The sequence below is a fragment of the Megascapheus bottae genome, chromosome 1 (genome assembly GCF_031878675.1).
Source record: "Megascapheus bottae isolate mThoBot1 chromosome 1, mThoBot2.hap1, whole genome shotgun sequence".
NCBI lineage: Eukaryota > Metazoa > Chordata > Mammalia > Rodentia > Geomyidae > Megascapheus > Megascapheus bottae.
Window position 1 is genome coordinate 3,922,895 of NC_143509.1, and position 16,779 is coordinate 3,939,673.

Here is a 16,779-nt window from a genome sequence, read left to right on the forward strand (position 1 = left end):
CTCAAGGCTAGAGCTCTGCCACTTGAGCCTCGGCACCACTTCTGGCTTTTTTCTATGTATGTGGTACCTAGGAATCGAACCCAGGTCTTCATGCATGCTAGGCAAGCACTTTAACCACTAGGCCAAACTCCCGATCTATCGTTTCTTGAAGCACAGACCTCAGGAGTTTATCACCTCTTAAAGGTTCTGGCTGTGATCCTAGCTACTTTGGGTCAGAGTTAGCCCAGGCCAAACAAACTTCACATGACCCAATCTCAACTAAGGGCTGGGCATGGAGGTACCGTAGGAGGATTATAGTCCAGGCTGTCTTGGATATAAAGCAAGACTCTACCTGGAATAACAAGCAAGGGAAAAAGGGCCAGGGGTGGCTCAAGTGGTGGAGCACCTGCATAACAAAGCTGGAGGGAGCCTGACTTCAATCCCCGGGACATGGTGGATGTTGCTTAGGGGTGGAAAGCTGGTCTCAATTTAGGATCCTCCAGTTTCAGCCGCCTGAATGCTGGAATTACAGGCATTCACCACCACACCTGGGTTCCTCTCAGTCTGTTGCTTTTCGGAGACCCAAAGCAACAGTCAAGAGCCCTCAACTGTGCCAGAGCAGACTGGTCTATTCCTCCCTGGCTGCTCCAGTCCACCTGAGCGCCCAGTAAGCAGCTATGTTCTGCCAGCAAAGCAGAAGCCAGCCTCCCCTCCCGAGACAACTCTCAACAAACATGACAACAGAGCACCACTTAAATCTTTATTAATGTCAATTTTTAAAAACAAGCATCCATGGCAATGGGAGAGGTGAGGTTGGGGGAGGCAGCAAGGATGGGGAGAAGTTCTTCTCTACTGGTAGTAAAGTTCCAGGTTCATTCCGTCATGGATTTCGTCTGGAATCAACTGTATTAAGGAACTTTCAAGAGTCTCCAGTCCCCACCCCTCAGCTACTCACAGTTGGATCCAGGGGGCCTGAGAATCCAACCCAGGGCAAGCAAAGCAATTCAGGAATGGGCTAATTCTTTTGAGTATGGACTCTGGGACTCAAGCTCAGTACAGAGCTTGCTTTCACTCATTGGCTGGTACTCTACAACACCTATTCTGGGCTGATTGGACATGGAGAAAATCCAAACTATTAGCCGGGTGTAGTGGGCCACGCTGGTAATCCTAGCCACTCAGGAGGCTGAGATCTGAGGATTGAGGTTCAAAGCAGCCTAGGCACTAAAGACCTGAGACTCTTATCTCCAATTAACCACTAGAAAACCTGAAGTGGCACAGTGGCTCAAGGGGTAGGGTGGTAGCCTTACGCTGAGGAGCTCAAGGACAACGCCCAGACCGGAGAGTTCAAGCCCCATGATGGGGATGGGGGTGTGAAGCCTTGGTGTCTGTCTCACCCCTATAATCCAATCCTAGATACTCTGGAGGCTGAGATCAGAGGACTGAGGTTTGAAAAGCCTGCCTGGGCAGAAATGTCTGTGTGACTCTTATCTCCAATTAACCAGCAAAAAGCCACAAATGGAAGCCCTGGTTCAAGTGGTAGAGCACCAGTCTTGAGAAAGCTAAATGACATCGCCCAAGAGTTCAAGCCCCAGGACTGACACACCCCCCAAAAATCAAGGCGATATATATACAATTTTTTTTTCCTGGTTGTGGGCCTTGAACTCGGGGGCCAGGCATTGTCCCTCCTGTATAACAGACATACACAAGTCTCAACTCCACCATGACTTGTCCTAAACCTCAGTAGTAAATACTCTGAGCTTGAAGTGTCAAAAGCTATTTCACCCTCCTTTCAGCAAAATGATCACTTGGCTCCCATTTTCTCAGTGCTCACCTGGTGCTGAGTTCTAATTTAATACTTTTAATTTCCTATAGGCTTCAGTGTACAACCAAGAGCATCTGGCTAAGCTGCTTTTGAAGAAGTCATGAGAAGGATACAATCCCCCAGAGACACATGGTCCTTGAAAATCGTGTACCTATGGGACAGAACATTCAGAGAGGGGCCTAGGGGAGGAGGAGGCAGGTGGCCCCTCCCCAGCCCCTCAGAGAGAGGATTACTGTTCCCCCCCAACCACCACCTTCAAGCCTGGTGACATCCAGGCCCACATTCACCACCCCCCCTCCCCCACAATCCTAGGCACTGTCCCTGAGCTTCTCTGTGCTCAAGGCTAGCACTCTACCACTTGAGTCACAGCGCCACTTCTGGATTTTTCTGTGTTGTGTGGTAGTGAGGAATTGAACCCAGGGCTTCATGTATGCTAGGAAGTCCTCTACTATGAAGCCACATTCCCAGTTCATGCACTCACCATTTTTTCAAGACAATCTTGTTCCAACGGGTGCCTGTTTGGGCAGCGATCAGCTTCTTAAGGTCCCCGATAGTGTCATCGGTGCTGGGCGCAGAGAAGTTAAGGCAAACAGAAGGACGACGTAGGAGGAAGATGACAAACTCGGGCTACATTTCTTACCCTGCGGTCAGGACTCGACGCGCCCTCCCTCCCGGCCTTCACCGAGACCACCCCCCAAAAATCCACCCCCAGCGCCAGCGGCATGTCGGTGGATACTTGCACTTTACACGGACTTTCTTCCCCAGGCGGTCGTTACAAACAACCTCGATCATCTTTGCGGGCAGGAGCTGTACGCAGGGCCTGGAGAAGACGTCGGAGTCAGACTTCCGGGGTGCGCCGGGTCTCCCCCCAGTCCTGAGGATCCCGTGAGGAGGGTCTTCCTTAATGCCACAACCCAGGTCCTGACGCCCCGAAATCCTACGTCCCAGGACCGAGCGGGCTCCGCCCCTGGTCCCCTGACAGTCAGGCCCCGGGGCTCTTAGCGTCCCCTGCAGCGACTCCCCGACCCTCGGCGGCTCGGTTCCCGCCGCTTCCCCCCTGTCCCCCCAACACTCCGGGCCTCTCCGAGTGACCTCTCACCTCGAACCTCCACGAGCCTTCTTCCGACGCCACAGCCTCCGCACTGGAAACGCTGAACTCTCGAGCCCGAGGAAATACTGGGAACCCGGAAGCGGAAGTGGCACCGGAAGTCCGCTCCCCTCGCGTCCGGGTCCTCCGCCCCCGGGCAGTTCTTCGAGGTTCCGGCCTGGAAGTGAGTTTGAGGGGGTCGCTCGCCTCCTCGGGGTCCTGAGGCGATCGGGGGTGGGGAGGGCTCGGCCAGTTCACGGCCAATGCCCGGCCTCGCTTGAGGCCCTTTTACTGTGGAATCCCCGGGTCCGGTTCCACGAAGCCTTTGGGGTTTTTTCCCCCCTTCTGTTTGGTGCCAGTCGTGGGGTTCGAACTCGGGGCCTGGGGCTCGAGCTCCGGGTCGGGGCGCTGACTATGAGCTTTTTTGCTCAGGACTGAGCAGTCTACCACCTGAGCCGCAGCGCCGAGGAAAGCTGGAAATTGCACCACTGCAAAAGCTTTTGCTTCTTGTACCTTCAGGAATTATTTTGTACCAAAATTCCAAGTTGTGGGCGCTGGTGGGACAGCCCCACTTCCTCCCTTTAAACAGACACCTCCTGCCGAAAGATAGGGTTGAAGATTTCAGAATTCTCCCCTAAATTGTCGGTGAGCCTAAACTGATTATTTCCGACAGAAATCTTTTTATATATATATATATTTTAAATACAGGATATTGTAGCCTGGGGGCAGGAAGATTCCTGGGACTGAGATTACAGACATGCCCCACTTTCCCTGGCTAGAACTAGGCCATGCTTCTCAGCTGTCCAAGCCACCACCTCCACCTAGGATGTGAAGTTGGTTCGGTGAAGAACATTTGAGGCTATCCCGTGGGAAAGTGTTGATTAGTGCCACAGTCTGACTGTGCCCCTCAAGGGTGTATGTATTGGAAACTTGGTCCTTAGGGTGGCCCATATTGGGAGGTAGTTTTAACGGGTGGGGCCCACTGCCGTGACTGGATCATTGGGGGTGCTGCTTCTCAGGGCTGAATACTAGACTAGAACAGTGGGTTGTTATAAAAGCCTAGCCTCTGGGCACTGGGGCTGATGCCTGTAACCTAGCTATTCAGGAGGTGGAGATCTGACCATAGGGGTTCAAAGCCAGTCTCTGCAGTAAAGTCCGGGAGGTTCTGATCTCCAATCAACCACCAGAAAACCGGAAATGGCGCTGTGTTCAAAGTGGTGGTGTGATAGCCGGCTCTGAATGCAGGCCTCATAACAACAACAACAACAAAAAAAAAAAAAAAAAAAGAGAGAGAGGAGGAGGAAGAAAAGCAAAGCATGGCTCCCTAGTTTCATGTGATTCCTTGCCCATGAACCCTTAACATTGATACCCACCTCTATGAGGTCATAGTTAGGCCATCTGGGTCCAAGTCCAATTTTTTAAGACTTTCAGCTTCCAAATCAGGGAGCTAAAACCTTAAAAACAAAAGCACCCAACCTTGTGTATTTTGTTCCAGCAATGGAATACAGACCTAGAACAAACTACAATCCTGTCTCAAGTGCTCACAACCTTAGGGGAGCTGGCCCAACAAGGCCTATAACCCATTGCTTTTAGAATTATGTATATTATGCTTCAAGACTCTGCATAGTCTCTCCCAGTGGTTTTTCAAGGAGAGGGAATCTGAATGGAAAAACTCATTGATTGGTCCAGGTGCTGGTAGCTCATGCCTGTAATCCTAGGGACTCAGGAGGCTGAGATATGAAAACACTCCTGCTCCCTGAAAACCCAGAGAAACCAAGATAAGACCTGATAGAAATAAAGCCCATGAAGCTGGGCATGGTGGCTCACACCAGTAATCCTAGCTACTCTGGAGGCTGAGATCTGAGGATCCAGGTTCAAAGCCAGCCCAGGCACAAAAGGACCCAAGACTTTTCTCCAATTAACCATTAGAAAATGGGAAGTGGGGCTTGGCTCTAGTGGTAACCTTGAGCTGAAGACCTCAGAGACAACATCCAGGCCCAGGGGTAGAGTGGTAGCCTTGAGGTGAAGAGCTCAAGGACAGTGCCCAGGCCCAGAGTTCAAGCCCCATGACCCACAAATAAAGAAAGAAAAAGAAAGAAAGAAAGAAAGAAAGAAAGAAAGAAAGAAAGAAAGAAAGAAAGAAAGCCCATGACAACCCTGTGGTTACCATCCCCCACAGGAGACAGTTGCTCCTTCCCCTTGGGGTGAGATGGATGGTGATCCAACCAGATGCCAGAGGAGCTGTGACTCCTTCGAGAGAAATATAAAAGGAATAGTCCAGGAGCCTACATTGGGCTACTGATTTTCCCCAGACCCTACTTCTCACTCCCTTGAAGTGAAAATCTATACTTTCCTGCTCCTTTTCCTTGCCAGGTAAGCAAGTGGACACAACATGGCATAAGGATACCCTCTTGGCTGGGAGTCCTTGTTAAGGATGTGTACCAAGGCCTTTCATAGCTAAGAGGCTTGTCTCAGTTTCCCTGGTGCCCCACTATCACTTTCAAATGAGCTTTGCCTCTGCTTCCACTTCTCTGGCCTCATAATTCTTTATTGGAGGGGGTGGGGGAAAGCTCTGCGGCTTCTAGACATTATCATAATACTGTTCTCTCTTTAGATTTTATGTATGTATGTATGTGTGGAGCTGGGATCAAACCCAGGCCTCCCTGGTGGCAGACTCAGGTTCAATCACTGAGCTACATCAGCAGTCCCTCTTTATTATGGAGTTGTTTTCTAAGCAAGCACTTTTTTTTTGGCCAGTCCTGGGCCTTGAACTCAGGACCTGAGCACTGTCCTTGGGCTTTCTCAAGGCTAGAACTCTGTCATTTGAGCCAAAGCACCATTTCTGGCTTTTTTCTATGTATGTGGTACGTACTGAGGAACTGAACCCAGGTCTTCGTGCATACTAGGCAAGTACTCTACTACTGCCAAACTCCCGGCCATTTTTTTCCCTTGTTTTTTCTTTTCTTTTCTTTTTTTTTTGCCAGTCTTGTGCTTGAGCTCAGGGCCTGAGCACTGTCCTTGGACTTTCTCAAGGCTAGAGCTCTACCACTTGAGCCACAGCACCACTTCCAGCTTTTTTTTTTTTTTCTATGTATGCGGTACCGAGGAATTGAACCCGGGTCTTTGTGCATGCTAGGCAAGCACTCTACCACTAGGCCAAACTCCCAGCCCCTGGTGTTGTTTTCTAAAAATCAAACATTTGAAAAAAAATGAAAAGCAGGGCTTGGAGTTTAGCCTAGTGGTAGAGTGCTTGCCTAGCATGCACGAGGACCCGGGTTCAATTCCTTGGTACCACTTACATAGAAAAAAAGCCAGAAGTGTTGCTGAGGCTCAAGTGGTAGAGTTCTAGCTTTGAGAAAGTCCAAGGACAGTGCTCAGGCCCTGAGTTCATGGCCCAGGACTGGCAAAAAAAAATGAAAAGCAAACATTCCTGGAAAAATGTTCAGAAGTCCTAGAAATGGGATTGTCGGGTAGAATAGGTACATCGATATTGAAAAACTGCCGTCAAGCAAATTCTATGGATTCTGCTCACCAAATCTTACCCTACACTGCTTGCAAGATTGTATTCCCACATACCAAGACTAATGTGAGAAAGCTTAAGTTGGTCTTTCCTAATTTGATAGAAAGCCAGTGTTTGGCCTGTTATTGATGTACGATACTAGCATACACCTTGTGTTCTTTTTGGTGGGTATCCTGGGGTTTGAGCCCAGGGCATCATGCTTGTTAGCAGACATCCTACCCTGAGTCACACCCCAGGTGTTGTCTACTAATTATTCCTATTATTATTATTATTATTATTATTATTTTGCCTTCCCTGGGGCTTGAACTCAGAGCCTGGGCACTGTCCCTGAACTGCTTTTTGCTCAAGGCTAGCACTCTACCATACAAGCCAGGGTGCTACTTCCAGCTTTTTCTGTTTACAGGGTAATAAGTATTGAACCCAGGGCTTCCTGCGTGCCAGGCAAGCACTCTACCCCTAAGCCACATTCCCAGCCTCTCTTCTTTTGCAGGGTAGCATATTGAGTTCTGTCTTGGTATACCTGGTCTGTGATCCTGCATACTGACAGCTTTCTGTAGTTGGTAAGGTGACAGCCTGTCATTTAGCTTCCCTCCATGGAATTGGATCCTCCATGGACTTTTCTGTCTAGAACTTTTCTGTCTAGAACTTTGAAACTCTCAATCTTAACTTCTCACATAGGTTGAGAGGACAGGTGCATGCGTCTGGAGCTGCATTCAGCTGTCTAGAACTTTTCTGCCTGGAACTTTGAAACTCTCAATCTTAACTTCTCACATAGGTTGAGAGGACAGGTGCATGCGTCTGGAGCTGCATTCAGCTGTGAACTGAGGGGAGAAGGGGCAAGAGAGTTTTTGCCTAGGCTGGTCTCAAACATTGATCCTCCTATTTATAAGGTTTTAATTTAGGAAGGCTGATGAAAAGAGAACACCACCCCACATTTAGGCAGGAGAGAAAACTTTATTTTCCTCAACTGCAGCTTTGCCTTGCTTGGTGGAGACTCATGGCCCAAGGCTGCCCAGAGTGGTATCTAGGTCAGGGGTGGGAGAAGGCGTGGCCAGGTGAGGGGAGGTGTGGCCACACAGGTGAGGCCATGACCTCAGAGCCTGGGGACTCTCCCTTGGTCTGCTAGGTGTGATGGGGGCCAGACCTCTAAGAAGACGACCTCCTGGTGTGCCAGTTACCTAGGTAACACAGGTACTGGGCAGGACACTTAACTGGAAGGGAAGGTGCCTTCCCAGAGGAACTTTAGACTATTATCAGCTTCCACAGTAGCTAGGATTGCAAAACCCAAGCCACCAAATTTTCTTGGTTAAAGCTTCAACATTGCCAATATCTGTAGGTGTTAAATATATATTTATTTCTATTATAATGTCTTTAGGATAGTGATTTAACCAAACTGATTCAGAATTAAGCCTCATATGCTTTTAGTCTGGTTATCCTCTACAAACAGAATGTACATATATATTTTATGGATATAGTATGTATGTACATATACGTAACTGCTTAGCTCCAATGCTGTGATTTAAAAAAAATTCTGGAAACAACCTAAATGCCTGTTGTGCTTTGAAACAGAATATTGCTCTATGTAGCCCGAGTTGGCTTCAAACTTGAAATCCTCGTGAGGACTAGTCCTCTTGAGTGTTGGGATTACAAGTGTGAGCCACCATACCTGGCTTTGAGTATGCTTTAACAAGTCTTAGAATTACTTTTTTGGAGGGCTGGTAGTGTGGCTTAGTGGTAGAGTGCTAGCCTTGAGCAAAAGAAGTTCAGTGACAGTGCCCAGGCTGAGTTCAAGCCCCAGGACTGGAAAAAATTACTAAAAAATTACTTTTTTCAGCCAGGCATGGTGGCTCACACCTGTATTCCTAGCTACTCAGGAGGCTGAGATCTGAGGATCACGGTTCAAACCCAACCCAGGCACAAAAGAACCTGATACTATTTTTTTTTTGCCTGTCCTAGGCTTGAGCTCAGGGCCTGAGCACTGTCCTTGGACTTTCTCAAGGCTAGAGTTCTACCACTTGAGCCTCAGCACCACTTCCAGCTTTTTTCTATGTGGTACCAAGGAATTGAACCTGGGTCTTTGCGTGCTAGAGACACTTGCACTAGGCCAAGGATCTGATATTCTTATCTCCAATTAACGTCTAGAAAAAGGGAACTGGGGCTTGGCTCAAGGGTAGGGTGGTAGCCTTGAGCTGAAGAGCTCAGGGAGTGCACCCAGGCTGAGTTCAAGCCACACACACACACACACACACACACACACACACACACACACACACACAAAATTACATTTTCCCCCCCTAGTAGTGGAGCTTGAACTGAGCATTGTAGCATTTTCCCCAGCTCTTTTTGCTCAAGTGGTCTCCAGGTTTGTTTGTTTGTTTGTTTTTGTCAGTTCTAGGGCTTGAACTCAGGGCCTGGGCACTGTTCTTGGACACTTTTTGATCAAGGCTAGCACTCTGCCACTTGGGCCACAGTGCCACTTCCAGTTTTCTAGTGGTTAATTGGAAATGAGTCTCACGGACTTCCGTGTCCAGGCTGGCTTTGAACCTCAATCCTCAGATCTCAGCCTCCTAAGTAGCTAGGATTAATTGGTCAATTGTGTCAATTTGTGGACAACACTTTGGCAGAACAAGACTGATGAAAAATGAGTTAAACTAAAACCACCTTTCCCAACAGTCAAATCTTAGACCTTCTCTACCTTGCTGAATCATCTCCCTTTCCCTTCCCCCTCCCCAAACATACCTTGAGGCTGTGATAGATAACCTATGAACTGTGGGCCTGAACTTTTGAAGACAAGATGCTGTAAAAACTCCTTTTTCTTGAAAGTCAAGATTCCATTTTTGTACAAAGAGTCCCTTCCTCTCTTCCCATCCTGTTCCTCCCCCTCCCAACTTTTGCCCTATCTGACTTCATCCTCCCAGAATAATAAATGAGACCATTTTTCTTCCAGCCCGGCTAAAAAACTATGGTTGCACAACACTTTTCTTCCCTCAGCTTGGTTACCCTTCCCAAGTTGAACCAAATAAAGTCTGTTGGCCTTTTGAGATAGCCTCTCTGCCCTTTTCTTTATTCATACTCCTGATACTTGAAATACTTCCTTAATATTTCCTTACATAGGCAAAATAAAAAATTCCAACTCTGGCATATAAATGTATCCTCATGCCTATACATAACTATATTGTGCCTGTACGAGGGCTTGAACTCAGGGCCTGGGCACTGGCATTGAGCTTTCTTTTTGGGGGCTATCAACTGAGCTACAGCTCCACTTCTAGCTTTTTTGGTGAATAATTGGAGATAAGAGTCTCCTAGACTTTCCTACCTTGTTTCCAACCATCATCCTCAGATTTCAGCCTCTTAAGTAGCTAGGATTACAGGCATAACTAAGTTATTTTGTCACTGGATTCAAGTGAGGGTTTATTAAGTTTCCTTCTAAAATTATAGAGACTGGATTCTTACTTCGGGTCCTTGATTTCTGACAGAATAATTATTTCTGGACAAGTCACATTGGTAAGAAAACTTGGCAGAGATTTATCAAAGCAAGCAAGCAGACTAGCAGACAACCAGAAAGGAAGGGGTATACTCTAAAAGTGTGGGTGGATGGGGAGTTTGGCTTAGTGGTAGACTGCTTACCTATCATTCATGAAGACCTTGTACCACATACATTAAAAAAAGCTGGAAATGGGCCGGGAGTTTGGCCTAGTGGTAGAGTGCTTGCCTAGCATGCATGAAGACCGAGTTCAATTCCTCGGTACCATATACATAGAAAAAAGCCGAAAGTGGTGCTGTGGCTCAAGTGGTAGAGCTCTAGCCTTGAGAAAAGTCCAAGGACAGGGTTCATGCCCTGAGCTCAAGCCCAGGACTGGCAAAAAAAAAAAAAAAAAAAAAAAAAGCTGGAAATGGTTCCGTGGCTCAAGTGGTAGAGCTATAACCTTGACAAAGCCCAAGGGACAGTGCTCAGGCCCTGAGCCTGGGACTGACAAAATAATAATAATAATAATAATAATAATAATAATAATAATAATAATAATAATAAGTGTGGGTGCTCTCCAGGAGAGGCAGAGACACACAGTTCCCTGGCAGGGCCGGGACGGGGCAGGGGGTGGGGGGGTGGGGACGCAAAATTATGCAGAGGTAGGTGTTTTGTCTTTGCTCAAACCACTTCAAGTATTACTTTCTGAGTTTCTGGATGTTTTGGACATTCTTTCCAGGTAAGAATATATCCTGCCATAAAACAGATCCTTATCCTTGAGATAAGGAAAGCCTCCCGTGGTTGCTTAAGTTGGGGTTGGAGGGGGGCATTTCTCAAGAAGGAATGTATCCTGTCGTCTCTCTTTGACGCAAAGATAGTGCTTCTGAGTTGCCTTCACCAGGCCTCATTTTCCTCACTTTATCCTGACTCACTTTCACTCTGCTACATCCTTTGCTACCGGCCACACCTGTCCCAAGTTCATTGTGTGGGGATTAAAAAAAAAAATTCCCTTGGAACCTCGACCTGTCTCAGTGCTGTCCCAGGGCCTCCACTCCATCCCGAAAACGCTTTCTAGGCGCCCTCCCGGGGTTCCTACAGTGGGAGGCATAAGCCAATCCCTCAAATTTCCCCGGAAAGTAGGACCACTTCCCCGCACGAGGCTCGGATCCAGACTCGCCCCCTGACCCGCTTTCCCAATTAGGTCCAAGGCTGAACCACGCCCCCCGACGCAGACCACGCCCCCGAGACGCCTCGCCTTCCAGGCTGGCCCTGTGCTTTCCCGCTCCTGACAGGCGGGGCCTCGCCCCGCCCACAAGCGGCGACCACGCCCCCCCTCGTTTATCCAAGGCCGCGCCCCCGGGCTCGCCGCATATCACCGGCCTGGCCTCTGGGCCTCGGCCCCTCACGGCCCCTCACGGCCCCACCGGCCAGGCGTGCTCTCGGTCTGTCACTGGCCCAGACTTCCGAGCCGGCCCCGGTCTTAGGCGGTGGGGGTCCCGGAAGCCCACCATTTCCTCAGGAAAAGTTCTAGGAAAGTGAGTTCTGTCAGTCGACTTTGGGAAGTCGCGGCCCGAACCCCTCCAGGCCGCTTCCCGCGCCGCTGCGACAGGAAGCGGAAGTGCGTGTCGGTCAGCGGAACCATGGCGTCTTTAGTGGACCTGCCGGATTTGGTGCTACTGGAGATCTTCTCTTACCTCCCGGTCCGGGACCGGATCCGCATCTCCAGGTGCCGCCCCGCTCCTCGGGGGGAAGAGCCGGGCAGGGGCGCACCCGGAGATGCCGACCGGGGGCCCTGGCGAGGCCGGGGTCGCGCTAACGGCCGGTCACCTCCCTCAGGGTCTGTCACCACTGGAAGCGGCTAGTAGACGACCGCTGGCTGTGGCGACACGTCGACCTGACGCTGTACACGGTACGCCGGGCCCGCGGGCGGGGCGGGGCCCGAGGGGCGGGGCTGAACCGGGGGCGGGGCCTGAGCTGCCCGCCGCCGCGTAGGGGTGGGGCGGCCTGGCTTTGCTCGGAGCCCATCCCTGCCCCCCCCACTTCTGTCTGGCCGGGATGTTGGGGGCTTTGGGGAGCGGGAGGATTTGTGCCCTAACTCGTACTTGGTACTTTAGCAAAATATTAGGTAGGGACTGCTCAAGGTTTCTGTTGCTTATTGTTGGCGGTGGTTAGTTGGTTTGGTTTTGCCGGTGTCACTTGAGGCACGCCTTCAGCCCGATATTTTGCTGGCCAATTGGACATGTAGTCTTATGGGTTTCTCTGCTCAAGCCGTCCTTGGATCTCGAACTTCTGGATCTCAACCTTCTGTGTTAGAATGACAGGCAGAGTGACATCAAGCCTGGCCAATACCAGTGCTTCCTTCCCCCCACCCCACCCCCCAGCTCAAGGCTACCGCCCTACCTCTTGAGCCACACAGCACCACTTCTGGTGGTTAACTGGAGATAAGAGTCTCTCTGACTTTAGTGCCTAGGCTGGCTTTGATCAGATCTCCGTCTCCTGAGTAGCTAGGATTACAGGCATGAGCCACCAGTGCCCGCCCCGGCTAATAGTTGTTTGTGTGTGTGTTGGTACTGGGTCAATGTGTCCTTGGGCACTGCACTTAGCATTTTCTCTCAAGGCTTGGCACTCTGCCACTTTACCCACAGCTACATTTCTGGCTTTTTGCTGGTAAATTGGAGAGAATAGTCTCACAGACTTTGTTGCCCAAGCTGGCTTTGAACTGTGATTTTCATTTCTCAGTCTCCTGAGTAGCTATGTTCCATTTGCCTTACCACTCTAGAAACCCAGTCTTACATTTATTTAGTCTTCCCTTGGTATGTGGGGGCGTTGATTCTAGAATCCCATCACTCCCCAAATCCCCAGATGCTGATGTCATCTATATAAAATGACATAATATCACACTGGACCTGTGTATATCACCAGTAGACTTTATTACCAAATGACTTAGATCATCTGATAGAATTCAAGCTGTGTGGAACTAGTTGTTTTTTTGTCATTTGATATTTTTAGGAAATGATGCCCTTCCAATTAAAAAAAAAGCAATGACTGTTTAATACAGATGTCTTTAAAAGAATTTTATTTTGGGGGTAATGTACAGTACAGATGTCTTTAAGTGGTTTGCCTCGCTGTTGATTGGTAAGAAGCCCCACAGTGGCCAAACTGAATCCACACTAGTTACCCCCAGGGACTTTGCAACATCTGCTTCTCATCTGGCTTGCATCTTAGTGCGTGCAACCTGAGGAGTTTCTCATCAAGCACTTTTACAGGAAAGGTTGATTTTTGCCAATTGGCTTTGTGCCTATTTTATACTTTGCTGGCCAGAGCCTCTACTCTGGGGAATAGAAGAGTCAGAAAAAGCTCAAGTTTGAAGCCAGCTTGCACTACACAGTGAGTCTGTCTCAAACAAATATGTGTTAGATTGGGGATGTAGCTCAATGGTAGGGTGTTCTCAGCATTTTTTTTTTTTTTGCCAGTCCTGGAGCTTGAACTCAGGTCCTGAGCACTGTCCTTGGGCTTTTTCAAGGCTAAAGCTCTACCACTTGAGCCACAGCACCACTTCTGGCTTTTTCTATGTATGTGGTACAGAGGAATCGAACCCAGGTCTTTTTGCATGTTAGGCAAGCACTCTACTACTAGGCCAAACTCCAGGCCCTGGGTTCAATCCCCAGCACAAACTATTGAATATTTATTTTTTGGTGCTGGTTCTGGGGCTTGAACTCAAGAGTCTGTGCACTGTCCCTGAGCTTATTTTAAGACTAGGACTCTACCACTTGAGCCACAGCTCTGCTCTCCTTGTAGGGTTTTTTTTTGGTAACTAATTGGAGATTAGACTGGAGTGTCACAGACTTTCTCACCCTGTCTGGGTCCAAACCATGATCCTCAAATCTCAGCTTCCTGAGTAGTGAGGAGCACTGGTACAGTCCACCAGCACCTGGCTGTGATTTTCTTTAAAAATAGATAAATATACGCACATAATAAATTAAAAAAAATATACACCTAATATGTTGGGGGCAGTTTTGGTCTGTACCAGTTTCTCGGAGAGGTGGCTACAAGGAAAGAGGTTTTGGATCCATGTGTGGTGCCACTAGCTGTGGAAGGATGGGGGTCTGAGGCCAGCCTGGGCTACACAAGCAGACTCTTGGTTCTAAAACCCAAAATGTAGGGGGCAGGGTTTCCAATCCCATGGCTGCCTTTGGTTTTGTTTGTGCCTAGCACCATGAGAAGCAGCTATGCACACACTAGGCCCCAGGTTCGAGTCTTTCCCACAGTCCTAGCCGTCACAATGTCAAACCATCGTCTTGCTCCCCTGCTGCAAGGAGGCCCAGAGGGACCCATGTGCCTGCCGCCAGTGGGCGGGGGAGGGGGAGTGGACTGCCGGGGACCCCCCCTTGCCTCTGATCCGTCACCCCCATCCCTGGCTCTTACAGATGCGGCCTAAAGTCATGTGGCACCTGCTTCGCCGATACATGGCGTCGCGGCTGCACTCGCTGCGGCTGGGCGGCTACCTCTTCTCGGGCTCCCAGGCCCCCCAGCTGTCCCCGGCCCTGTTGAGGGCCCTGGGCCAGAAGTGCCCCAACCTGCAGCGCCTGTGCCTGCACGTGGCTGACCTGAGCATGGTACCCATCACCAGCCTGCCCAGCACGCTGAGGACCCTGGAGCTGCACAGCTGCGAGATCTCCATGGCGTGGCTGCTGAAGGAGCAGGACCCCACGGTGCTGCCGCTGCTCGAGTGCATCGTGCTGGACCGCGTGCCCGCCTTCCGCGACGAGCACCTGCAGGGCCTCACCCGCTTCCGGGCGCTGAGATCGCTCGTTCTGGGCGGCACCTACCGCGTCACCGAGACCGGCCTGGACGCCAGCCTGCAGGAGCTCAGCTACCTGCAGCGGTTCGAGGTGCTAGGCTGCACCCTATCGGCCGACAGCACCCTGCTGGCCATCAGCCGTCACCTCCGTGACCTGCGCAAGCTCCGGCTGACCGTGGGGGGCCTCTCTGCCCCGGGCCTGGCCCAGCTGCAGGGCATGCCAGCCCTGGAGAGTCTGTGCCTTCAGGGCCCCCTCGTCACCCCGGAAATGCCTACCCCCGCTGAAATCGTCTCCTCCTGCCTGGCCATCCCCAAGCTCCGCGTGCTGGAGCTGCAGGGGCTGGGCTGGGAGGGGCTGGAGGCGGAGAAGATCCTGTGCCAGGGGCTGCCCCACTGCGTGGTCATCGTCAGGCCCTCCCCCAAGGAGTCCATGGATTGGTGGATGTGAGGGGATGCCTCTCCTGGGGCCCCAGCCGTGGTGCAGGGCCTGGCCAGGGCCTCCCAGAGGGCCAGCGCATGGGCGTGGCTATGGGCGGAGCTTCCCACAGCCTGCCCTCGTTGGGAGCTACCTCATCCAGTGCAGACTCTGCCCTGCAGTGCCTTTCCCGGGTCATCCTCAGGGTAGCGTCCTCAGGACCCAGTCCGGGTGGAGCTGGGGCCCTGGGCCCCGCCCTCCCCAGCCCAGAAGGATGGTCCCTACCTGAACTCGAACCTATGCAGACCCTTCTCTCCGCATGCGATGCATCGGATCTCAGCGCTCAAAGCCTGTCTTCGCATAGCCAAATGTTTCCAAAGGTTCTATTTTGTATTCTGCCTTTTCCGAGTGTTTTCCATGGTATATAATATTTTCTGTTAAAAAGCAATAAGCATTTTTAAAAAGTATTCGGTTTATTTTATTCCACAAATGTTTTTCAAAACCCATTATTTTTTAGGCATGCTACCGGAGCTGTAACGGAGGGGTCAGGGTCATAAGCAAGTCAGCACATAGGGTTAGTTCTAGAACTTGGAGACATTAAAAACCAGGGAACATGGGGGAGATGCTGCCACTTGGTAGAGGACAGAGATGAGAAAGCAGCCACTAGCTGTGGAGACAACTGAGGAAGAAGAGATGGAGGCTGGGATGTGGCTCAATGAAGAATGAATGCTTGCCTGGCATGTGGAAAAGGTGGGGGTGGGGAATGACCTTGGCACCTCTAAAAACAGGAGGCAGGTTGCAGTGGCAGGCCATGTCTGCAGGTGGTGGCTCGGTGCAGGGCTCCAGTAACAGCTCCTCTTCCTGCCCTTTGAGGTGGAATTCTTTGAAGATGCAGGTGTCAGCAAGCCCAGGGTTCTGGGCACCCACCCATGAGGGAAGGTGGATGAGGAGCAGGTGGTTTGGCCTCAGGTCTGTGGGAGCTGCTCAGAGCCAGAGCCAGGAGAGGGGCGCGGGGGAGGGGAGGAAGCACCGAGCAGGTTCTTCACAAAGACCCCAGATGTGGCCTTGCTTAGGGCTAACTGTCCAAATCAATGACGAGCCCTACCAACTTCAGGCCCGGACATCTGGGGACCAGGATAGAGCCAAAGTGGGGTGTGGAGAGTCAGAGATATGGGAGGGGCAGGTTAGGGAGAAAAATGAGGTATAGACTGTTACTTTGTTTGCCAGACATGGGGCTTGAACTCAGGGCTTGAGCACTGTCCTTGGGTTTTCTCAAGGCTAGTGGTCTGCCATTTGAGCCACAGCACCACTTCTGGCTTTCTTTTTTCTTTCTTTTTTTTTTTTTGTAGGTCATGGGGCTTGTACTCGACCTGGACGATGTGGTGTCCGTGAGCTCTTCAGCTCAAGGCTATAGCCCTAACCCTGGGCCTGGGTGTTGTCCCTGAGCTCTTCAGCTCAAGGCTACCACCATATCCTAGAGCCAAGCCCTACTTCCCGTTTTCTAGAGGTTAACTGGCGATAAGTATGTCAGGTCCTTTTGTGCCCAGGCTGATTTTGAACCTTGATCCTCTGATCTCAGCCTCCTGAGTAGCTAGGATTACAGGTGAGAGCCACTGCGCCGGCTTACTTCCAGCTTTTTCTATGTATGTGGCACTAAGGAATTGAACCCAGGTCTTTGTGCATGCAAGG

General features: G+C 50.5%; 2 protein-coding genes across 2 annotated transcripts; one reads left to right on the forward strand and one right to left on the reverse strand.

The window, feature by feature from the left end:
* Positions 1-725: 725 nt before the first annotated feature.
* Positions 726-3,050, reverse strand: Ubl5 (ubiquitin like 5). The gene is made up of 5 exons (XM_090337712.1): positions 2,901-3,050; positions 2,538-2,675; positions 2,283-2,366; positions 1,915-1,952; positions 726-872 (listed from the first exon to the last, which is right to left on the reverse strand). Exons 2-5 carry the CDS (start codon positions 2,591-2,593, stop codon positions 829-831), a joined length of 222 nt encoding a protein of 73 aa, XP_090193838.1. The 5' UTR covers positions 2,594-2,675; positions 2,901-3,050; the 3' UTR covers positions 726-828.
* Positions 3,051-11,236: 8,186 nt separating this feature from the next.
* Positions 11,237-15,139, forward strand: Fbxl12 (F-box and leucine rich repeat protein 12). Its single transcript, XM_090337529.1, has 3 exons — positions 11,237-11,600; positions 11,711-11,783; positions 14,302-15,139. The coding sequence occupies exons 1-3, from the start codon at positions 11,515-11,517 to the stop codon at positions 15,121-15,123; spliced, it is 981 nt and encodes a 326-aa protein (XP_090193655.1). The 5' UTR covers positions 11,237-11,514; the 3' UTR covers positions 15,124-15,139.
* Positions 15,140-16,779: the final 1,640 nt, after the last annotated feature.